The sequence below is a fragment of the Pinus tabuliformis genome, chromosome 5_2, assembly GCF_031772625.1.
Source record: "Pinus tabuliformis cultivar Carrire ecotype Pingquan chromosome 5_2, CPIR1, whole genome shotgun sequence".
Classification (NCBI taxonomy): domain Eukaryota; kingdom Viridiplantae; phylum Streptophyta; class Pinopsida; order Pinales; family Pinaceae; genus Pinus; species Pinus tabuliformis.
Window position 1 is genome coordinate 511769582 of NC_142306.1, and position 26570 is coordinate 511796151.

The window sequence follows — 26570 nt, forward strand, 5'->3', positions numbered from 1 at the left end:
ATCTTCATCTTTTCATGAAGAACCTAATTGTTTGATCTCAACTATGGAACCAATTTGTTGGCATAAGGTTTCAAACCCAAGGTTAGAAAGAATGGACCAACAAATACCCCATAAGATCAACATATTCAATATTCATTAGATGAATAAGGTCTCACCCAAGACACTTACAGTAATTATATGAACTCATCAAATCAGACACTCTGTGAATTCATAATAGTATTTTAAATCCTTAACATTGCAATTAAACATTCGCACAAAGCATTCATTAACAACACATAGCATTTCTAAAGGAAGAATCAACCAATATTTCGTAATCTTGATTCAGAACACCGAATCCATACATTGCATTCACTCTACCATATCACATTCTCTTTTAGAGCACACTTCTTTAATTCTATGAACGTTGAAAAGGCCACCTAAATCTTCCCTCATACACCCTTTTATATTAGCACAATCATAACAACCTAAAAAATTATAACCCCATTCATTGTCGACTAGTTAGGTACAAAATAGTTACCAATCTCCACTAACTTATTACAATTAAAAGATTCCTTAACAAAAAGTGGGTGTGTTATGCATTACAATACAATCCATGAAACAATACAAAAATAGTTGGCGTGGGGCACAAAACATTGTGCCACAAAGAACCCTGTGCATGCGGCATGACTAACTTATGTGCAGAGAAAAACTATAGTGTGCATCACATATTATGGCACAATACTCAAAACTACCAACTATGGTACCATAAACCTTTAATGGGTGATGCATCTATACAAGTCATTGCCCCATTTAATATTAAGTTTTAGGATATCATCAAACAAACCTAATCATGAAGTGTATATGTTATTCTTCCTCCTATTATTTTGTTGTGGTTGGTCATCTCCTAAATTGCTTCCTTTGTAAACATTGTCCATCCATGTTATGATAATAGTATGCAATCAATTTGCAATAAGAACTCAACAACATCCCTCATTGTTATTAGTTAACTAAGTAGTATACAAAACTTTAATCCTCCTGTTGTTATCAAGTTATCAAGTTGTATGTGAACTAGCAATGTTTCAAACTCATGACCAATTACTAAAAGTATTTTGACTTTTTGAAGGGTATGTGAGGAAATGTATTCTCCAAGGGCCCATGATTTTGATCTTGAAACCTATTAGAGAAGGATTTCTAAAAGATTGCAATTGTATCTGACCATTTACCCATTCCACTATTTGTACACAACGACACCCAAAATGGGCTAATGTTAAATTATCCATAGGTGATGACAAGAATAGGACAAAGCAATGAATCTTGTGTTTGACCATTTATCCATTCCATTATTAGTACACAATGATACCCAAAATGGGCTAATGTTAAATCTACCACAAGTGATTACAAGGATAAGACAACATAGTAAATTTTACCTCCAGTGAGTCGATATTTGCAAAACGCCATAAAAATCCTTTCCATCATTGCAAATATCATGATGTTTTAGGAATCTAGAATGCCCAAACATTTCCATCGAGTTAATATTTGCAAAACACCATAAAAATCCTTTCCATCATTGTGAATATCGTGTTTTAGGAATCTAGAATGCCTAAAAGTGTATGAACAAATTGATCATTATTATTTAGGTTATCAAGTCATTGAACTTGCAGCCCTCTAATTTGGTTATTTCCAAAGAACACATTGATCTAATAAATTTATGAGATATATTTTTGTGAAGTATTTGATCGTATAAAAGCTTCAAGGTCTTGAGCGAGGATTATAGAATGGATTTGTGATCAATTGAATGAGAATTGGAAAGCATGGGCTTTGAGATCTTGTGCGAGGATTATTGAATGCACATGTGATCAACTAATAAAGAATTGAAAGGAATGTTGTGCATAGAACCACATATATACTAACAAGATTTGTAATGGCAGTAGGAGAGTTGTTGGAACTGCAGTTTCAATCGTATAATGATATTGACATCGGTCCTCATGCATATGCACCCGTTGCTACAATTGACAGTAGTGAGGGCGTATTTGCAAATTCCACATGGTCAATATTGCATAAATTCTTTGTTTTTACTTCGATTTTGCAATTTGTGCAATAATATGAGTGTTTGTGGAATTACAGCAAATTTGTATCTTTTTAAAGAGTTTTTAATAACAACATTAAATAAGTGAATAGAATATGGCTCACAAATTCCTTAGTGCCCTTGGAATTCAATGAGATCACTCTGTTAGAAAATCAGAAAGGCATAAATATTTTCTTATCTTGATAATTAGTTGTGATGTGTTTGAATTCTTATTGGCATCTTTGATGTCTTCTTTTATCTTCTTATCATCAAGCAACTATCAAAATCAAAAGCATGAAGATCAAGACAATAAGTGACACAGTATGTCGACTCTCAGCGAGGGCAAAACCTCTTCAAGGGGAAAACCCAAAAAAAATCTTCTCTTCTTTAAGAACCAAATCAAATGAGACAACCAAGATCCTGTGACCAAGATAAAGACCTCCTCCAATCCACCAAGTCAGCCTCCCAAGAAGACTCGTCAAATTCTAGTCAAGATCTCTAATGTCAACATAAGTCAAACTCCAAAATCGAAGTCAAATAGGGTCTAGCTCCTCTCTGTAACTTCTGATTTTTAGCTTGCTCCTTTGGCCCTGCAACTCTTCTAAGTTCTCTCGCACGTATATCCTTAGGCTTCTTTTGATAGACAAATTTATCTTCCTTTCTTCACCATTGTTCTTCTTCCTTTTAAAATGACATAGACTTCCTTATTAGGCTTCTCGCAATCTTTCTTCACATAGAAACTACAGATCGAATTCCTTGATTGATTGATGACACTATAAGTCGAAATCACCAGTTATATATAGTCTCTTTGTGTGGCTAAATCCCTTCAATGGGGTTGACTTGGTAGAGGAGGTATAAACGACAAGTTTACATGAAAATAAATTTTCTTTATTAACATAAGAAGCCCAAGAAGGGTCTAGAACATAATGACAAGGACAATGACACATGACTCAATCCTAGAAGCGCACAATGGGTGCTTAGATCTAGAAAAATAATCAAATGAGCATGAAACCCATGCTTTATAAAAAATATTTTATTTTTCTTTTCTTTTGACAAATACATAAGAATTACAAGATCTAGACAACAATTATGAAGACCGATACTAATTACATTTTCAACACACTCTTTCTTTCCATTGCTTTGCTTAGCCATTCACCCACCTACCTCACTAAATATGTCATGACGCTATATAAAAAGAAGAGTAATAAAATAAAAACCTAAATTTATTTCACCTCTTTCTCACATAACCATAAATCCCATAAATAGTTGTAATGTTTTATATAAACCACTTTTATGAACTCACCTTGTAATTTGGTAGGTCATGGTAGATTCGACATTATTTCTCTTAGGTTTCATGTATTATTGATTTCTTTCATATACACAATATTATTTTTCCATTATATGACTATCGCCCAAGAAAGGTCTAGAACATAATGATAAGGACAATGACACATGACTCAATCCTAGAAGCGCACAATGGGTGCTTAGACCTAGAAACATAATCAAATGAGCATGAAACCCATGTTTTATAAAAATTATTTTATTTTTCTTTTCTCTTGACAAATACATAAGAATTACAAGATCTAGACAACAATTTGAAGACCGGTACTAGTTACATTTTCAACGCACTCTTTCTTTCCACTGCTTTGCTTAGCCATTCACCTGCCTACCTCACTAAAGATGTCATGATGCTATATAAAAAGAAGAGTAATAAAATAAAAAGCCTAAATTTATTTCACCTCTTTCTCACATAACCATAAAACCCATAAATAGTTGTAATGTTTTATATAAAACCACCTTTATGAACTCACCTTGTAATTTGGCAGGTTATGGTAGATTCAACATTATTTCTTTTAGGTTTCATGTTTTATTGATTTCTTTCTTATATATAATATTATTTTTCCGTTATATGACTTTGTCCATCTTAAAAGTATATTGTTATGTTACTTTTAATCTACCTTAAAAGTATATTGTTATGTTACTTTTAATCTACCCAGATATATGATTTTGATAATTTCTTATTATTGATTTTCTTAATATAACTTCTTACAAACCTATTTTTAATATACATAATAATAATAATAATAATGTTGTAAATAAAATAAATGTTAATAAATATCAAACCCTCTGGATATATATTGTTAATATATTAGCATGGTTAGCTTATTATTACATGGATATATAACACCACCTCCTATTTAAACTCTAATATGATATCAAGTCGGTACCTAAATTTTTTTTAAATTCTGGTATATTTCAAAACGTAAGTAAATGGTATCATATGGTCTAATAATAAAGAATACATAATATAGTAAAAAGATTAGTGACAAATTATTGTAAAAATAATAAAGTGACAAATTGTTGTAAAAATAATAAAATCTATGTTTGGATTCCAACAAAGTGGATTGACCACGGATGCATATTCATACAATCCTAGATTTGAAATAGATCTAAAGAATTATAACCACAATTTCCATGCATGTAGAAACAAATTCCATATAATCCATCATTATATCAAATTAGTCATTTGTTACAGATAACAAATAGAATGATGACAAATCCATTAGCACAACATATTTTAAATAAATTATGAACAAATTTCCCTTTATATTGACAACAAACAGAATCATAGATGGCGACTGTGATCTTACTAATTCCAAAATTGGAAGTCAAGGCTGAATTTTGGCGCCAAAGGTAGGAAGAACGTCTTGCATTGCTTGCACAAAGGTTGCAATTTTATATGTGAAAAATCCCACGAGCATTGGGATCAGATCCAGGTGAACGAACCCAAAGTCCGGTACTAGTATCCTGTCAGCAAGAACAAAATGCATTCGTATGTGATTCAAGTGAAACGATGATAATTTCAAGTTAAAATTAAACTTTCTGTTATCAATTATACAGAGACGTCGTATTAATTATTCATCAACATTTTGTTCTTGTCATCAAAGTACACTCGTCTCTTACATGCATTATGTATATGGTCTAGTGTCCAATGGGCTAAAATCCTTTTTTTTTTATGGATCAACAAATCTAAACAAAGCCTCTACAGGTTTGCACAGTGACTATGATTACAGATTTGTCAATGCAATCTCTCAAGCAAAAAATGCAATATAAATTCATGAGCTGTAAGTTCTAATTTCCATGCATCTCTATCTCTCAGAACTTTGCTGCTTGATCCTTCTCTTACATTGATTAGGTCATATAATAAACTCTGTTTCTGGGAGATCATCAAGGTTGAAAATGGATTGTTATCAGGATACCAGGCAGCCGTGTTTCGTCCAATTACTGGAAGATTCTATAGGATTAATCTTTTAAAGCTTTAGACAGACATTGTGAGGAGAATATGCATAATGTTGCACCTGGATTTGCTATATCCTTTCTTATGGTAATAATATTTGAATTATGGTGAACACTTTTTCATTTCTTTTATTTATCGATTTCTAACTGTAAGTGTCAACTGTTTATGTCTGAATTAAAATTTTTGATAAATCAGTTCCTCTTTTATAAGATGAAAGATGCAATCTTTGCTGTGCGACATTGGCTGCTCAAATCAATATTAAGTTCTAGTACAAGATTCTATCCACTTAACATAATGTATGGAGCATGAAAAATACATGTTTTCACAAAGATTTTGAGATATTTCAAGAATTCGTCTTTCCACGACACATGTTCTGATTAACTTTTGCAATAAATGGCATTTTATTTTGAAAGGCACGAGAAGCAATCTCTTCAAATAAAAATTCTGGACAGAGCATGGATGTAATTCTACTAAGTACACAGCATATCATATACAAGTCAACTGAAGTTTACACATAGTTCCAGAACTGTAGGTGTGGATTCCAAAAATAACAGATTCACAGAAGTTTCAAGATTCGAAGGGTTGCCAGAATAGATTTTTTAAATGTATGGTTCCCCACACCGCACCATTCAGAAAACTCATGTGAGTTACAAGTCAACTGAAGTTTAGACATAGTTCCAGAACTGCAGGTGTGGATTCTGAAAATAAAAGATACACAGAAGTTTTAAGATTCGAAGGGTTGCCAAAATAGGTTTCTTAAATGTATGGTTCCCACACTGCACCATTTGTAAAACCCATGTGAGTTACTTCTAGCCAGTTTTCCATGGGGACGCGTCCCCCAGGGTCGGGTGCGCGCACCCCACGCACCCGGGATGGGGGGACGTCTGGGGAAACGTTTCCCCGCGTCCCCCTTTTGGGGAGACACGGGGAGACGCAGGGGGGGACATTTCCCCAGTGTGGGGGATGCGACTCCCCAAAAGGAGGACGCCTAAGCGTCCCCCCTCAATATGGGCTATGCTTTCCCCGTTAAATTTGCTTGTAAACAATGATTTATGACAAGGAAAACCAAGTATTTGACCATATCTCCATACTAATGCTATGCAATTCATGGTAATGTTAAATTCTTAAAGTAAAATTGACATTCTGGAGAATGTCACTTTTACTTAAATTTTTAAAATTACCATGAAATGACTCAGGATGTTTGAGAGTGGTTCCGACCTCATTGGATTTCATATGGAGAAAGTAGAATTTTAGATCTCACTCAAAATCCAGCAGACATAACAGTTTTTCTGGAATTCGGGATTCAATGGATTCCAATGTTTCCATTGCATTTTGTCATGTACAAGGGTATGGAATTAGTATTTAATTAGGAGCACCAAGCCCTCTTTGTACTTTAGAGTGACTTTTAGACTCATCACTCCACTGTTTTTGAGTTTTAGTTATATCAATTTACTATTTCAGTATTCAGATTTCAATATCTATTATAGTCTATTATGCTTAGTACTAATTAGATTCTAGAATGATGAATGATGAATTCTAATTTTAAATCAATTTAGAATCTAGAATGATGAATTTAATTTTTAAATCAATGTAGATTCTAGAATGGTGAATAATGAATAATGAATATGGATTGGAGTATTTCATTATTTAATTCAATTATGTATGTATCATTGTATTTATGCTTTCATTATTCAATATGAGTTTTGAAATATATATATATATATATATATATAAAAAGGAAAATATATATATATATACCCCGACATCCCCCCGTCCCCCCTAAATTTCCCTAAAATTTGAGGGTACTCCCACACGTCCCCCTTGTGCGTCTCCTTGCACCCGCGTCTCCCCGTCCCAAAGTCTTGGTGGAACATTGCTTCTAGCATTGTTTGCCTAGAGCAAACAGGTTTCATCCAAGGACAATTCATATTCGATACAGATTTGAAAGCATGGAAAGTGTTGAGTGCACAAAAGAATCTGGTAAACAAGGAATTTGCTTAGAATTGCTTTTGATAAAGACTATTACAACATAGACTAGTCCTTTATCATAGATATGCTTTCTTGTTTGGGAGTTAACACAAGCTTCTTGCAAATGGTGAAGATGTTCAATTTTTGTTTCAGTGCCTTGGAAAGTCGAAGTAGGTGCTTGTCACATCCAGGTTGGAGCCTGGGTGCCTTAATCTAGGGTTGGAGCCCTATCTATATTGTACTTTATTCATTGTAAAGATTATATTAATAAAAGCATTTATTCTTAAAGATTATATTAATAAAAAAAATATTATATTAATAAAAGCAATTCCTATTATTCATTTTGTGTTCTAAATATAAGTGATTTAACGGGTAAAAGTAACAATTAAAAAGAAACACTGATTCTCCCCTCTTAGTATTTCCAACAAGCCTCTCCATGCAAAACATATCCTCTCCAAAACAATTCACACACTACTTAACCATTACATACAAGAGAAAGAGAAGCACACTAGTGCGCTTCCTTCAAGAGAAAGATGATGAGTGCCATGTCACAGGGTTGGCCAAATTTAAACCTTGAATTCGAAATTTGGCGAACCCAAAAAAAAAATTCAAATTCATTCAAGTTCGGCGAACCTAATAATCGAACCTCAAATTTGAACCTGAGGCCAAATTTTATAAAAACAAATTAGGGTTCGAGGTTAGGGTCTGCTTGGTTTTCGTCAGTGGTTTTAACGTTTATGAGAAAAACCATGGGCAGCACATGGTTTTCTCTTGTTCCGCTTCCCGCCAATTCCCGCAGTGCCCACTGCTTTTGCTTTATTTAACATGGTTGTCAATGAATTCTCACAAGCCAACTTTAGTCTTTGAGTGTACTCGTTCTATTTTGTTGTCGTTGCATGTTGTATTCACCACAATTTCCTGAATAGTGAGGTCGAGTAATTCAATTTCTGACGTGGTTTGTCCCCAAAGAATGAAGTGAATCATGATCATCATTTGTGGCTGGTGGGTGCTACTGCTCAATCGTTGCTACCGTTCAACTAGGATCGTGGGTCGTGGCTCATTTTGGACTCATCCCAAATCCCAACGGCTTTCTTTCAGGCTTCAGGACCCAGGTTAATGACCACTCACCCAATGTTACATTCTATTGTGACTTGTCTGTAATACTTCTTTAAAGAAAATCAACCTCTGATATCATAATAGGGGTGTTGCATTTATAGTTTTTCGTCGTGAGTCTTTCGATGTTCTCTCTCTATCTCACCCTCGGACCTCAGGGATCTTTAGACTCTAGCTACGTGAGCTACCAACCTACCAGTACCACGCATGTCATCTCTTCGTCTCACCCAGACTACTCCAGCAAATATTATATGATTAGTCAATGCACTACCACCCTACATTTGATGCATGCCTACAAGGCCACAACCCTTGGATGGTCAAATGCTTCCAAAGTCCTTTCCGACACAACATTTGACAATGTTTTCTTCATCACATATAAGTCATGCATTCAAAACAGGGCACATTGATGCAGCATCTCCTGGTCCAAAACGTTGAAAGAAGTCCTCAAGTAAAGATCTTGATGCATTGGAATCTAGCAACCTTTGCAATATATCTATAGGCCAATTAAATACAATTTCCAACAAATCCATTGTAACAAAAATGACATCTCTCCTCCTTGGAAGAAGATGCTCATTGTTGCGTAGGCTATTACTATTACTGTGGTTCTATATTCCTCAACTTCTTTGTGCTTGATAATTTATGTTATCCAACGATATGCCAAAATCTTGCTAATAAAGGGCATTGAGGAGAGAGATTAGTTTTCATTTAGATATAAAAGGTATATATTTGCTATATGTGTTAGGGTTGCCAGTCTTGTAATTTTTTTTGCTAAGAGTTCTTGAAGAATGACTCAATCTTCGTGGTCCATAAAGTGCTTACCATGTTTGGGTCGCACCTGTCCATCCAGCTAGGCATAGGTAGGTGGTATATTGTCGACAGTATTTGATGACAATGTACCACCCACACGGTATGTTGTTGCATTGTTGGCTTATAGACAGGTTGTATGTTTGCCTTATTATATTTGTCGCTGGCAAGATATAACCTATGTAACCGGATTCGTCATATTTTCCTCAAGTGTCCAAATCCTACGAATCGGACATGATTCACAAGAATTTGAATCCTAAATTCGGGACAAGTCGTGTCCTAATGGGACACGCGTGTCCGGGTCGTGTCCCGTTAGGACACAACGTGTCCCAAAAACCGAATTTGAATCCGACGAAAGTGAAACCCACGGGCTTTAAAAACAGCGGATTCCTATTTTTATTTACTATTTTCTCTCATTCCTTTTGCAAACAGTGAGTTGTGGGTTTGTTGTTAGAAGTTTGGAGCAAAGATCCAAGGGTTTGGAGCGCTCGGCAAGGAGATTCAAGCACCAAGTAAGTGCATTTCATCTCTATTTTTTTGCATTTGTATTACAGTAGTTTGTATATGCATTTCTTTTACAAATTTGTGCATGTTTTGTTTATTTTTTTTACAGTATTCATGGCTCAATCAAGGGCAGTAGGTAGGGGGCAAAAGAAGGGGAAGAATGTCCCCATTGGAGATGCCCCTCCTCCCCCAATATCATTAGAGTCTGCTGCAAGTAATGTTGAAGGAAGATTTCCTCCTAAAGACAACATTGAAAAATATCCCTTGTGGAAATATGTCACAAGAGAGGATGGGCCAAGCACCAAGGGGAAGGGAGGAGGCAATGTGCATTGGAGATGCAACTTTTGCCACAATACTTTCACAAGCACATATTTTCGTGTGAAAGGCCATTTGTTGGCTTTACCGGGCTGTGGAGTTGGAGCTTGTAAAGTTGTTCCTTTACAAAAAAGGAAAGAAATGGAGAAAGAATTCACTGTTGGTATGGCAAATGTGGCTGCAAAATCAAGAAAAACCAAGAATGATGACCCCCTTCTATTTTTGAGGAAAGGCACCACCAAATTTCCATTTGAGAGTTCTATTGGGGGACAAGCAACAAAAAGAAAGGCAATTTCACTTGGTCCAACGGGCAAGATTTTTCAAAAAGAGAAACGGGAAGAGCTTGATCTCACCATTGCCTTATTTTTCTATCAAAACTTCATATCCTTTAATGTTGCATGCTCACCTCTATTTATTGAGATGTGCCCAGCGCTAACTCACAGGTCTCCATCATGGTATGTGCCTCCTAGTTCAGAGAAGCTTAGAACCACATTGTTGACAAAGGCAAAAAAAGAGGTGCAAAAATGCTTGAGCCTATTAAAGCATCATGGCCAAAATCTGGGGTTAGCATTGTTTCTGATAGATGGACAGATCCAGCGCGACACCCACTCATCAACTTCATGGTGTCTTCCTTGAATGGTCCAGTTTTCTTGAAAGCAGCGGATACACTTGGAGAATACAAAGATGCACAATTTATGGGTGAGTTATTTATTAAAGTTATTGAAGATGTGGGTGTTGATTCTTGCGTGCAAATCATTACAAATAATGCACCTGTTTGCAAGGTTGTTGGCATGATTGTGGAAGCTAAATATCCACAAGTGTTTTGGACACCTTGCATTGTCCATTCATTGAACTTAGCATTGAAATCCATTGCTTCTGATGTGCTTTGAATTGGTAACATTATTGAGGTTGCATGACATATTTGTAACTTTGTGCGAGATCATACAAATGCCCTCACTATCTACAAGGAGTACAACAATCTATCATTGTTGAAGATTGTTGATACACGGTTTGCCTCTTCATTCATCATGTTGAAGAGGTTGAGAGAGGTCAAGACCGCTCTTGGGGCCATGGTTATTTCTGAGTTTTGGTCTTTTTGGAAAAAGACAGGTCAAGTAGGCTCTAAAAGAGTGAAGGACACAGTGCTAGATGATGCTTGGTGGGAGAGGGTAGATCTAATTATTTAGATCATGGACCCTATCATTTCTTTGCTTTGATTTGCACATACAGACAAACCCATCCAAGGAGAGGTTTATGAGGGATGGGATTCCATGATTGAGTCTGTGAGGAGCATTATTCTACAGAGTGAGTGCCCCAAGTATGAGACATCACCAGAGGCCTTCTGTGGTACTATACAGGATATTCTTGTCAACAGATGGGACAAGAATTGCACACCTTTACATTGTTTGGCTCATTCATTGAACCCAAAATACTAAAGCCATGAGTGGCTGAATGGTGGACCTTCCCACAGATTCCCTCCTCACATGGATGGTGAAATCTCACAAGGGAGGAAAGATGCATTCAGACGGGTTTTTCAAGATAGAGCATTGCTTGATGAGGTGGAGGATGCCTTTACAGAGTTTTCCACTGGCATTGGTCGATTTGCAGGATATGATGTGATTAAAGACAGGGGGGCTAAGAAGCCCTACTCTTGGTGGGCAAATCATGGGGCAACAATCCCTCCTCTTCAGCAGTTAGCCATGAGGCTCCTCTCTCAGGTGACTTCATCCTCTTGTTGCGAGAGGAATTGGAGCACATATGGGAATTTGTATAGTGTGAAGAAGAGCAGGCTTGAACAGTCCAGGGTAGAGACAATGGTGTATGTGCACACCAACCTTCGTCTTATTTACAGGCAGAGGGAAGAGTGGTTGAAGGGAAAGAAAAAGATGTGGGATGTCTTTCCTGATGATATGGGTCTGGACAGCAGTGTTGAGTTGCCATTGGCTAACATGGATCTCAATGATCCAGTGCTAGAGCCTGTTAGATTTGATGATGGTGATATTGTAGAGGGGTCATCCTCCACACCAGCAGATGCAGAGGCGACTATGGATACAGGAGAAGAGGAGGATGCAAAGGAGAGCAGTGGTGACCATGATGATGAGAACATTGATGTTGATTCTAATGATGACTATGAGGATTGATGACTCATGAGTCATGGGCTACCTACTGCCTTGAGGCTTGTATAGCTGTAGTTGTTTTATATTTTCTATTTCTGTTTGCCATTGGCATTGCACTACCTATGTAACACATTTTGATTTGATGACTTAATAAGAAAACTACATCCGTCAGTGTCTTTATCTTACTATCTTGTCTTTCTCCTATTGGATCATTGATGAACTTAATATGTATTATGATTTCTCATTTATGAATTTAGAAATATGATTCATTGATTTATCATTTATGATTTATGTGACAGTGACACGTATTTGAATTTTGTATGTACTATGCATGCTATAATGTTACTAACTTACTTTGTAAACAGTAAAACTAACATCTAGATGAAAATCTATGTTTAAAATCAATGAATTTGTATAATTAATCAGAATTTGTGTAAGAAAAATCTAATTTTTAATATATATATATATATAATGAATCCTACATGTCCTGCTCCGAGGGGTCAACGTGTCTGAATCTCACACTCGAATCCCCGAATCCTACGAATCCCGAATCCCCGTGTCAGTTACTTAGGATATAATGTATTCAGTTTTCCATTGACTTGCTATTAGTTTTTCTTTAACTAAAAAAATTTAAAATCTATCCAAAATTTAACATTATGTATTTAAATTTATTATTTTGAAATAAAATTTATTTCTATTTATCTCAAACATGATTGGTTAAAATGTCCCCCCTCTTATTGTGTAATGATAGCAAGAATTGACTTTTTTGTACTTTATTATTAATTACTATGTATTATATCACTAATTACTATGTACAATAAATATAAATAATTTGAAAAATAAAATTATATATTAATTATTATGTACTATAAATACAAATGGTTTGTAATTAAATTCAAAAATTCCATTTTCTCATTGGTGTAACATATTGAATAGACAATTTTTATGGGTTTTATTTTTTAATTTACAAAAAAGAATTTTAAAAATATAAATTTGAAAAAAAAAATGTAAAAATAACATGTTTACAATTTGTATAACTCTCATTACATCAATCTATACTCTAATGACATGACATGATGATTTATGATGTACAAAAATGATTTCTAGTTAAATTTGAAAACTTGAAACATTTAAACTCTTTGCATACTTGTCAATTTTTATTTGTATTTGAATTTTATTATTTTATTATTTATTTAAATTTTAATCATAGTATGCAAACAAAATGCAGAAATATCAACAATGGAAGCATGGAAATGCGGAGAAATTGGATGGGCCTCATGGGAGACATCTGAAATGCAAACTATGTAATGATGAGTTTGTTGGGTCTTTAATTAGTGTGATGGACCATTTAGTGTTGCAAGAAAGTGCCTTCAGAGCTCAAAGAGATACTTCAGAAAGATTATGAAAATTTGAAAAATGTCAAGTAGGTGAAAGAAAACAAAAGGCACCGTGTTCAAACAGAGATTGCAATGAATTATAGCTCATTTTCCTCACTTCCATCAATCATGGTTGGCATTGGAAGTTCATCTCAGCGAAAGAGCAATAAATCAAGTGGGACGACAATATTAAATTCTCTTTGGAAGCCCATGCAGAAGCAAGAAGTTGATGTTGCTATAATTGATATGTTCTTTAAATCTGTCATTCCATTTAATGTAGCAAGAAGCCTTTATCTCATCAATGCATGCAAGATGATACTAGATTTTGTTAAAGGATATGTCCCTCCCAGTTCTGAGACTATAAGGACCACTCTTTTAAAGATGTCAAAAGAAAGGGTGACAAATAAATTGCAAAAGATCAAAGACTCTTGGAGGGAAACAAGGTGCACAATTCTATCAGGTGGTTGGTCAAACATGAAACATATACCTTTAATTAATATGTTGGTTTATTGACCTAAAGGGGTACTTTTTTTCAATATAGTTGATGCATTAGGGCACAAGAAGGCCTCTGAATACATTTTCAAGATTTTAGAGGAAGCTATTCTTGAAGTTAGAAAAGCAAATGTGGTCCAAGTTGTAACTAATAGTGCTTCAAATTGTGTAGGAGCAGGAAAGATGATCATGGAAAAATACAAAAAGATCTATTGGACAACTTGTGTTTCTCATAGCCTTGACTTATTGTTGCATGGCCTGGAAAAGTTTCCATGGATTAATGAGACAGTTCGGAAGGGGAAACAATTTCTCACTTCATATTCAACCATCAACTCACTTTGAGTTTGTATAGGAGTAAAGCATCTAGAGAGTTGCTAAGGCCTTGTGACACCAAATTTGCTACATATTACATCTCACAAAATATTAGTTGAAGAAAAATCAAGTATAAGAGGTGTTTTTTGCCACAATGAGTGCGAAAACTCTCCCCATTCAAAGAAAGCTAAAGAAAAGGAATTGGAACAGGCGATTTTAGGGAATGTTTTTTGGGACAATGCTCTAAAGGTGTTAAAAGCATGTGAACCAATTGTTAATATGCTACACATGGTTGATAGTGATACCCCTTACATGGGTTTTGTCTATGAGGACATGGACTGTGCCAAGGAAGCCATTGCAAAATCTTTTAATAGTGAGAAAATGAGTACATTGAAATATGGGAGGTAATCAATGAAAGATGGAAGATGTTGCATAGCCCTTTGCATGCAGCAGCATGTTATTTGGCTCCTAGACTCTTTGGGATAGAAAGAACAAATGATGCAAAAGTCATGAATGAACTTTATGAAGCAATTGAACAGTTGGCTCCTAATTTAGAAGAATCCAGGAGAATTAGAGATCAACGTCGGTGTTAAAATTGGAAACTAGGGCCAAATTCCACTTTGGATAGTTCATTTGATCGAGATAATTATTGCATTGAATTCCCCTTTTTGAGAGGACCATAATCGACCTAAAGATCACTAAATTTGGACAAGGAAAAATATATTTTTGAAGGCATGCTCACTCATGTGCAATTTTTCAAGGTCGGTTGGGGTTAATTAGACAAGTTGAAGCCCTCCCCATCCTATATAAATAGAGGTGACCTCCTACCTCATTTGTCACATCCAAGTGCTTCATTCTATAGCAAATATATGTCTGAGGTAGTCGAGTTCTAGGAGGGCGAAGTTTTGGGTTTTACCTCTACAATAGGGACGATCTACTTCAGACAGGCAACCGCAAGCGTTGAGGAAAATTTTGGGCAATTTGTATGGGTAAATTTGTCCTTGCAAATCTGAATTCAGAAGCAGAAAGGCAGGCCAAGTTTGTGTATTGTTTCTGGGTTGTTTTGTGGCCAACTTAAGGAAGAAATTCTCTCATGTGAGGTTGCACTTTTGAACTGTTGCTTCAGGTAGGGCCGCAGGTCTATACTAACCTAGATAAGGGGGTTGAGAGGCCTAATTTTGGTATAGACCAACCCTAAGGGAAGCATCTTGTATGTCAAGAAGAGCTGCAGTTGAGAGGAGTTTTGGAGCAGTTAGGTGGGACAGTAGTGATCTATAAGTAGCCCTAACAAAACCAAACTTCTACAGGAGTATGTCACCAACTCAAGAGGGCACAATTTGTATGTTGTTGACAGAGTGCCAGAATTGCAGTTTCGATTGGGCCTTCTATTTGTATAAGTGCGGTAATATTGGACATTCAAATTGGATTTGAATTATTGTACTCTCTCTCTCTTTGCTGAACATTTGATATTTGATAATAAGAAGAATTTTTGTGTTCTCTTGTCTTGACTTGTCTCCTTCATTCATCATTTATGTTCTTTCTTCAGTAACTATCAATGTGATAATATTTTATGTGATTTCTTATGGAAATGAAATGGATTGAAAAATGGGCTAATATGGAACATTGAAGTAATTGTCCCAAGAAAAGAACATGTTAACCTAAAGTTAACATGGGATCAGAGCACAGGTGAGGACAAGCCCACGCAAGAGCGAAAGAGAAAGCAATCACTAAGAGAAATGGACTATAAGTGCATATTTGACATATTCAATAAGTGCAAAATCTTCCTCAAGAAAGACCTCACACACCTCAGCTTGCCAAATTAGTTAAGAGCAGAAGGAAGGATGAATTTCTATCTTTGTTTTGGGTATTGATTTTGGCACAGTTACTAAATTCTTGTGTAGTCTTCAGCTGTAATCATCCTCCAAGGCTGAAATTTCTTTCTATTTGATGTGAATCAAAAATCTAGACCTATAGGTAACCCTATGCAAGACCAAGCCACAACAAAGACTATTTTAAGGCTCCTCCACTTGGAGGATATATAAGTTAGCAAGCCGAGTTCAGCAATGAAAGAAACGAGGTAAGGCATGGAAGGAAAAGAGGATTGTTGGTCAAGTTGAAGTAGCCAAAGTTGAGGATTCAAACCTATTTCAGAGAGAGATGGAAAGTGTGAAAATTTCTGAATCTACACATCAAGAATCCTACTGCAATCACTAGTTTATCATCTCCTACTTGTTCTTTACATTCAACAAATTATTTATTTATATAAACGACGATGAAAACACTATTGTAGACTGCACATACATACAGACCATGAACTGAAATGAAATGAGACAAATACACAAGGGACACCGTTATTTTTGGACAATCGTCCCCGAAAAAACCCAATTTGGGAAAACCGGTGCAGCACATAAAGGGTTTGTATTATTAAGCAGATTTTTGAATACAACTAGGGTGCCAAATCCGGCTCACCCAACAAAGAATAAACCCAGCAGAAATACCTCTATCCAGAGACAGATGAACAAACCCCACAGGTGACTGTGTTGTTCCTATTACTGCGCAGCGATGGTTGCTCCAAGCTCTGCGTTGGAATTGCGTCACCTCCTTTAGGAGTTGCGTCATTGCGTCAGATCTCTCCTTCTGCGTCACTATGTCAGAGCTCTCCCTCTACGTCACTGCATCACTGGGACCCCTTAGCCTCCACTGCGTCACTGCGTCAAAGCTATCCCTCTGCGTCACTACGTTAGAGCTCTTCTGGTGCTTCTCTGCCCCTCTGCTATGTATTCTTAGCCTTGGACTGAAGTCCCTCTGCCGAACTACCCCTCTCACTGCAACAGATCACTTATTCGATTTTCTCAGCAAACCTCGCCCCAGAAAAATTGAACTCTTTGATCTCTCCAATGTATCTCCAACTGACCCTCAAGCCTCCTCTTATACTTTTCCTGTTGATGAATTAACGGCAGAGGTTAAGTCCCTAATCAACGACTCTCGTCACTTAGAAGTTTCTCACCCATATTCTTATTAATACCCATTAATATTTTTATTTTCCTAAGTTTAGACTTAGGAACCCATTAAAAATATTAATTATTTTAATAACTCCTCATCCGAGTGGAATTTCTCCAAACAATATCTGGGTTCTGGAGATCTCATGTGTTCTAGCTCCTCCACAAAATTTCGGAGCTAGAGCACATCCAATGCTACCCAAAATCAACAGAAAGAAGGATCAATTTGTACTCACTCTTTGTCCTAGTACTGTCATGAATTATCTTAAGAGGATGTCAAATTTAAGGTCTGTTTTCTTACATTTTGGATGTAGCTATTGGTTGAGATCATTTCGAGAATTTGCTATGGCATACATTCCAATCTATGAGATCTATAGCAAATTGTTGTCCTCTGAGGCACATTTATTATATGATTCTTATAGGGATCGTTCCCGAGTCTTATATGAGTTGACGAGTCAATGCCGTGACGATTCTTATACGAATACAAGTCATGCAATATATATATATTTAAAAAGATTAATCATATAGAGTGGTACACATATCCAGGTCCCACTCGATATACTTTTTATATTTTGGTGAGTTAGGACTTTATTTCGATAATCGATTCATCAACCTAAACTTAGACTTTTCCCAATATTAGCCAGTATGTATACTAGTGCAATATATGTGGTTCATGCATATGTAGTTATCATATGTATGCCCTGTATACATGCTAATCTTCACATTATGTTTGTAATTGTAAGTGGGTCATTACATGCTGCCAAAGTTTTTTTTATCAAGATGACTTCGTCCTACTTCAAGGTAGAGGAGAAGTTGAATGATGCTTCAAACTTTGGTCCATGGAAAGCAAGGCTAGATATCATTCTTGAAGAACATGAAGTTTTGGAGTATCCCAAAGTCACAGTAGTTGATCCGCCAGAGAATTCAAGTGTTGTTGTCAAATCCAAACATAAAAAGGGTGAAATCAAAGCTTGGAAAATTATCCTTAATTCTCTTAATGATCATCTCATTACTTATGTTTCTGGTTTGAAGTGTTATCATCTTATTCTACCTGCCAAGGTCAGTTTTCCTTGGTCCTCATGGTTGTTTGACTTTTTCCAAGCCTTAGACCTCCTTTTTTCTAGTCTTACTCCCCAGTCGCATGGATGCAAGCCTATGAGAGCGCCTGGAGCCTTCGAGTCACTCCCATCCCTTCCTTATGCGTGCGACTATGGCCTTTTTCACTCTTTTCTATGCCTGCAACTGGGGATGTCTTCTAGAGTGCCTTGGTCCCTAGGGGATCAGTTCAACTTATCACTTATTCGAGTTGCCCATGACTTATCATTTAGAAGTTTCTATGACTTCTCGTCGTCCTAAGCGTCTACATACAACCTCTTGAGACTTCTCTTCTGCCTATTTATAGTGGACCATTTGAGAGGGTCAAGGGAGTCTTCCAACCAGAGAGTTTTGGAGAGCCAAAGTTCTGGAGAGCTAGATATCTTGATTCTACGTTGTTATCTTGTTGCTAGAGAGAGAGCTTGTGAGGTCCTTGCTACTAGGGTGTTGCTCTTCATGCTCGTTTCCTTGTTATAGAGGAGAGACTTTGCCGGATCGCGGAGAGGAGGCTTTGAGGTGAAGGTATATGCTTGTAATCTGATTTTTCCTGATTAATAGAAATGTATGTTGCGGAGAGTAGGCTTTGAGGTGAAGGTATATGCTTGTAATCTGATTTTTCGGAGAGAAGGCTTTGGGGTGAAGGTATATGCTTGTCATATGATTTTTCCTGATTAATAGAAACATATGTTTTGTTTCTATTAATCAGGAAATATCATATTACAAGCATATACCTTCACCTCAAAGCCTCCTCTCTGCAATCCGACAAAGTCTCCCCTCTATAACAAGGAAATGAGCATGAAGACCAACACGCTAGTAGCAAGGACCTCACAAGCTCTCTCTCTAGTAGCAAGATAACAACAAAGACTCAAGATCTATAACTCTCCAAAACTTTGACTCTCCAAAACTCTCTGGTCCAAAAACTCCCTTGACCCTCTCAAATGGTCCATTATAAATAGGCAGAAGAGAGGTTCCAAGAGGATGTATGTATACACTGAGGATGACGAGAAGTCATAGAAACTTCTAAATTATAAGTCTTGGCAACCTCTAATAAGTGATAAATCGAACTGATCCCCTAGGGACCAAGGCACTCTAGAAGATATCCCCAGTCGCGGGCATAGAAGGGAGTGAAAAAGGCCATAGTCGCATGCATAAGGAAGGGTTGGGATGGACTGGGAGGCTCCAGTCGCTCTCATAGGCCTGCATCCATGCGACTGAAGGTTAAGACTGGAAAAAAGGAGGTCTAACGACTGGAAAAAGTCAAACAGACATGAGGACCAAGTAACACTGACCCTAGGGGGTAAAATAACTTGATAACATGAAGAAAGCTAAAGAAATGTATGACAAACTAATTGGCATGTTTGTAATTAGTAACATGAACGAGATTACTGTCTTGAAGAATTAGCTGAAGAACATCAAGATTAATAGAGGAGAGACGATTAAAGCATACTTCCTGAAAAAGACTAAAATCAAGAATCAACTTTCAACAGTTGGTGAAGTTGTACCCGAGAAAGAAATGGTGGTTATTGCGTTTAGAGGCCTTTCTCCTATTTTGGAGACTTTTATCACCACCATCAGCAACATCAACACTATTCCCACATTTGATGAGTTCTAGGAAAGTTTATCGAAGAGGAGGCTAGAATGATCTCCAGAGGGAAAATTTCACATCATGAAGAAGGAGAACCTACTACTTGTACAGTCTATCACAAGAGAAAGAAGGGTAATAAAAAGATATATGCTCTCAAATCAAATAAAGGGAATCTAGACATGTGAAAAGTTAGATTCTTTAACTGTCAAAAGCATGGTCACTTTGCTCGTGACTGAAAAAAAGAAGAAAAGCACCTAGATTCAAAAACAAATATAATTATAGAAAAGACTCTTCTGAAAATCAAAGTAAATGGCATCCTAAAAATACAAGAAATCCAAGATATAGATATAATTCAATAGAAGCTCAATCAAAATATTTTCTTATTTCTGCTCTCTCCAGTTCTTCTTCTGTGGATTCATTAGATAGTTGGTTAGTTAATAGTGGTGTTTCCAAACATTTCACTGGTTACAAAGAAGCACTCTCTAATCTAGTTGAGAGGGAGACTAATTTAAATGTTATCCTTGGAGATAATTCTACTCACCAAGTTAAAGGTTATGGTTCAGTTTCATTTCAATTAAATGATGGCAAATCTATTTTTCTGCAAGAAGTTTTGTATGTACTTGGTTTGAAAAAGAATCTTGTATCCATATCTGCTCTAGAAGATAAAGGAATGAAAGTTGTTTTTATTAATGGAAAGGTTCTAACCTAACCTTTGAACTCAAGTATGAGAGAATCCTTCACTCTTGGATCAAGATGTGAAGGGCTTTACAAAGTCAATGGTAAACCCATTCATGCACTGGTCCATGATACTGATCTTCAGTGTGAGCTATGTCACAGAAGATTTTTTCACCTATACTACAAAGCCTTACCTCATGTAAGGAAAATGGTTTCTGGAATGCCTGAGATCAAAATGGATCATGAAGGAGTTTGCCAGGATGTGCAAGTGGAAAACATATAAAGGGACCATTCCCTTCAAGCAGAATAAAAACTAGTCAGGTACTTTGTGGACCTATGCCTCTTACTTCTCTTAGTGGCTACTTGTATTTCATGATTTTTGTTGATGATTTTTCTCACAAGACATGGATATTCTTTTTGAAAAGGAAAGGGGAAGCATTTGACATGTTCAAAGATTTCAAGGCTCTGATTGAAAATCAAACTGGAAAGTTGATTAAAGCTTTCAGATCTTATAATGGGGTAGAGTTCACCTAAAATGATTTTAATGATCTTTGCAAAGATGCTGGAATAAGAAAGAAACCACTATGCCATACAATCCACAACAAAATGGTGTGGCTGAGAGGAAGAATAGAACCATTATGGAAGCGATCAGAGCCATGTTGCATGATCAAAAGCTACCAAAGTTTTTGTGTGGAGAAGTTGCAAATACTGTTGTTTATGTGCAAAACATAACTCCTCATCAGGCCATAAACAACAAGACTCACGAAGATTTTTTTACTGGTAAAATACCTGAGGTGAGTCATTTCAAAATCTTTGGTTGTCTTGTATAGTTCCATGTGCCAAAAGAGAAAAGGAACAAGATGGAAGATTCAGGTAAGAAAGGTACATTTGTTGGTTATTGTGTTAATCCAAAATCTTATAGAATTTATGTCCCTGGCAATGTTTTTAAAACCGGAACCGGTTACCGAACCGGTCCACCTAATGAACCGGTTTACCGACCGGAACCGGTCTAACCGGCACTGGTTTGGTCTAAACGAACCGGTTTTAAAAAAATACATTAAATAATTAATTTTTAATGAAACAAAACTATTTTTAAGATGTAAAACCATGATTCCAAGCCAATAGAGACAAAATATGCAAAGTTTGCTCATTTATATACCATGTAAAGGTGAATACATCAAAATGGCACCGAGTGCAATACATATCATCAACAAAATAGCAAAATACATAACAAATGAGGCACTAAAAGGCCTATAAAGTCCAAAAACATTGCTGCAAGCTATGAGGCCATTGGCCTACTACAAGTCTACAGTATACACATGATCAATCATCAAGTTCATTACCACTACTAGTAGTAGACGCAAGATCATCATCAGGAGCTACATAGACATCATCTGGTTCAGAGTCTGAGGATGCCTCAGCCTGATCTGCAACCTCAGTATCAATGCCACCAATGACAATAGAAGTGGACCTAATGGAAGCACGAGTTTGTCGACCTGCATGACTAGTGCCTTCCATTGGTTCCTTGCCTTTCCTTGATGCCGCTATTGATCCTGGTTCTGATGCCACCACATAATCTGCTTCATCCCCCGCCAAAGCCATGTCGATATCAAAATCAGCCTGAAACACAGGTTCTTCAGTCTCCTCCACCCATTCTGATGTTGGATCAATATCGTCCAACACAATGGGATCTAGATCAGGAGTTTTTCTTATCATTTGGAGTTCTAATTGCATTTATTGTTTACCCCCAAACCATGAAATCCTGAAAACCATTAAGTCTGCTGAATTTTGAGTGAAATCTAAAATTCTAGTTTCTCCATATGAAATCCAATGAGGTCGAAACCACTCTCAAACATCCTGAGTCATTTCATGGTAATGTTAAAAATTTAAGTAAAAGGATGAAAATGAAAATTATAGGAAATGTCACTTTTACTTTAAGAATTTAACATTACCATTAATTGCCAACATTGTTAGGGTTGAAACACCCTTAGTCCCCCCCCAAAACCCCTCAAACACAGTCAAAAACATGTTTTTTTAACTTTATGGTGGTTGTGCCTAAAACCGGCCGGTTTAGGACAAAACCGGCCGGTTTTCACCGGTTAGGGCCAAAAATCGGGCAAATGAAGGGTCTGACCGGGTTTTTAGGCCGGTTCGGACCGGCCAGCTAGCTAACCGGCCGGTTTGACCGGTTACCGGTTTTTCTGAGCGGTTTTTAAAACTATGGTCCCTGGTCAAAGAACTATCGAGTTTAGCAGAGACGTAACATTTGATGAAGATTCAACTCTTAGAAAAGCAAGAGACTCTCCTCCTCCTGCCATTGTTGAAAGACAAGTTGTTAATGAAAAAGCGGCTGCATTTGAGTCTGAATCGGAACCTAAGAATGAGCTTGTTGATAATCCAATGAGTTACATGGATCCTCTAGAGCCTCCACCACATGATCCTCTTACTGGAAAGAGGCCACTATGGTTGTGAGATACCTTGCAAGATGTTGAACAACATACTAACCCAAGAGGAACATTTAGAAAAAGTAAGAAGCCAAGTCGGTTTCAAGGGTATGTTGTTGTCATGAGCAACATCATTCAAGCAGAACCATGCACCTTTGAAAAAACTGCAAAAGGACATGTCTAGAAAGATGCCATGACTAAAGAATATGAGTTCAACATCCAGAATGATGTATGAGAAGTGGTTTCTAGACCTCAAGGTAAATTTGTTGTCACTTCAAAATGGTTGTTTAAGATTAAACATGGTGTAGATGATAGTATTGAAAAATATAAGGCTAGATTTGTAGCTAGAGGTTTCTCTCAGAAGGAAAGAATAGATTATGATGAGATTTTTGCACCTGTATCTCGATATACTACTATTCGATCTGTTGTTGCCTTAGCTGCTAGCCACAGAGGGACTCTTCACCAAATGGATGTGAAAACTGCTTTCTTGCATGGCTTCCTCAAAGAAGAGGTATTTGTGGAACAACCACAAGGCTTTTAAGAGCATGACAGGAAATTCATGTATGCAGACTGAAGAAAGCCTTATATGGGTTGAAGCAAGCTTTGAGAGTTTGGTATGCTTGCATTGATAGCTACCTGATAAAGCTTGATTTCACAAGAAGCAATGCAAACCCAAACCTCTACTTCAAGACAGTCTAAGCTATACCTTTGATTTTGGTATTGTATGTTGATGATTTATTTTGACAAGAGGAGAACCTCTTATCCTCCAGTGTAAGAGGGAGTTAGCTTCTAAATTTTAAATGAAAGACCTTGGTTTGATGCATTATTTTTTGGGTCTAGACGTTTGGCAAAGCCCTGGTGAAATTTATCTTTCTCAAGGAAAATATGTTGTTAGGCTTCTTAAAAGATTTGCTATGGTAGAATGCAAGTCCATGCATACTCCTATGGAAATGAACTTTAAGAAATTCTGTGGCAAAGCTGCAGGACCTAGTCTAGCAAATCCCACAGAATATACGCAGCTCATTGGTGCTTTGATGTTTTTGGTAAACACTAGGCCTGATATATGCTTTGTTGTAAACACATTAAGTCAACGTATGATTGATCCCTTTCATGCCCGTTGGATCGCTGTAAAACATGTACTCAAATACTTGCATAGAACCATAAATCTAGGATTGAAATATACTGCTAAAAATGTAAGACTTCATGGATACACTGATGTTGATTGGGCAGGTATCTCTGCTAATAGAAAGAGCCATTCTGGGTGTTTCTTTAGCTTGGGATCTACCATGATATCTTCGATGAGTAGAAAGAAGAACTTTGTTGCACTACGTATAGCTGACGTTGAGTACATTGTTGCTAGCATGGCTAGCTGTGAGGCAGTTTGGCTAAGAAATCTTTTTGGGGAACTATTGGAGCAAGTTCTAAACACAACAGTTATATATTGTGACAATAAGAGCGGGACTCGTCTTGCAGAAAATCTTGTGTTTCATGACAAGTCCAAGCTTATTGAGATCAAGTATCGCTACATCTGGGATATGGTGCAGAAAGGAGCAGTGAGGCTCCATCACATCTCCACTGATGATCAGATAGTTGACATTCTTACCAAGCCTTTACCGAAAGAAAAGTTCTTGGTTTTTAGAGCACAACTTGGGACTTATGGATATGACCCTTCCGGGAAGCAGTGACAGCTGATTGAGAACACTGAGTTGCATTTCCCCCCTATCAGATCTCATACGATTAGGGAATGATGCTGAAAGCTCCTGAGGATGAGGGACCTCTTGTGTAGTGTGTGCCACAAGAGTAGGCCTCAGTATGCATCTGACCCACAGTCTCAGACATGGAAAGAGCCACCTATCTGGCCAGTAGTGTTGTATAAAAGTTGTCATTGATGTCAAAGATGTCTTGCATCGTTGAAGCAACTTCCACGTAATAGTGTCATTAATGATGGCTACCCTAGGTCTGATGAAGAAACCCTAAAAATTGTAATGTTGAAAATGTTGATACTCTAGCTGTATTCCCTATCCACATCCTAAAAATACCCTAGCTTTATTCCCTATCCACATCCTAAAAATTATACCCAGCTTTATTTCCTATGCAACATCTAACAAATTAATTTCATGTCCTACCCTTTGCCTTAATATCCTATCCATATCCTACTTTATAAACTCCTAAAATCTTGACTGTCCAAAAATAAAAAATAAAAAAACTATGTAAAGCATTGATACAAAATTTTGTTGACTATATCAGCTTCAAGATGCCCTTAAGTTCCTCTAAACATATACCAACCCATTCTCCAACTCAATTAAGATATGAAATATAAATTCTAATTGTAAAAAATATAACACATTTGCTATTTAGCATAGTTTGGCTCCAACACACTTAGGTCGGCTCCTTAATATCAACAGTCACGTCTTTTCCAACATTCGAACAACTATATATAGCAAGCTAAACTTTCCATTTCACAACCAATTTTGGTTGAGCAATTTCAGAGACAAAGAGCTCGGATTTGAGGTGAAAAAAAGGAGAGAAAGGACAGCGAATTAGACCTAATTTCGGCAGCTGATACAAACCTCAGATCGGTCCTTATTGCAGACCGAATTACAGAGATTGCAGACCTGCAATTTCAGCCTTTACAGGCCTGCCCCTGTGGAAGAATGTAATTCGTCATTCTGGAATTCGAATCTCATCTGTGGAAGCTAATGTGAGATATCTGACACAGTTCGTTCATCATTATTGAGGCAGATAATACATCACTTTCTGAGGCAATTGATGTGACATTTGGATTTGTTCTTGAGCACTGAGGTATATATGAATCTGAGGCTACTCTCTGTAATACAAATCTGAGGCCAAACTCATGTAAGGCGAATTCTGAGGCAGCCAGTTCATCCAATATTTTGAGACACTTATCCCTGTACTGATATGAGCTTCTACGGCAGTTTAGCTCTGTGGTGATGCAAACTCTCAAGGCACCTTATCTCTGATTTATGACTGATTGAAGGAATCTCTCATGGACTAAATATTGGAGAAGTTTGTTTTGAGAGCAGGTTTTGTAGGCACCTTTTTTGAGCATATTTGTGGGACCATTTGTGAGCACCTTGTAGCAATATATTAGGCATAGTTTGGAGAAGTTTTTGTAGTAGCCTCTTGAGCATTCTATAAGCATCTTTGGAGCATTCAAGTGACACCTTTGAAAGCAGTCTTGAAACCAAAGTTTCAAGATCAGACTTCAAGTGTTTGTTTCGAGCATTTTGAAGACATTTTGAAAGCCGATTTGTAACCTCCTTGAAGCTGATTTCCAGGGCAGTCATTTTTTAGTGTTCTTAGAGAAGACTTCTTGAAGACGTTCCTGTGTATAACTTGGAGTATAATTTAAGCAATCTTTGAAGTATAGTTGGAGTCATTTTATAACCATTGAAGCAGCACTCTTGA

General features: G+C 36.8%; 1 protein-coding gene across 1 annotated transcript in view; it reads right to left on the reverse strand.

Moving 5' to 3' along the window:
• Positions 1-4524: 4524 nt before the first annotated feature.
• LOC149159930 (protein CONSERVED ONLY IN THE GREEN LINEAGE 160, chloroplastic-like) overlaps positions 4525-26570 on the reverse strand; it is a 302860-nt gene continuing 280814 nt past the window's right edge. Inside the window, exon 9 of the mRNA XM_089436593.1 lies at positions 4525-4852. Coding sequence (XP_089292719.1) covers positions 4714-4852 — 139 coding nt within the window. The 3' untranslated portion in view covers positions 4525-4713. The remainder of the gene's footprint in view (positions 4853-26570) is intronic.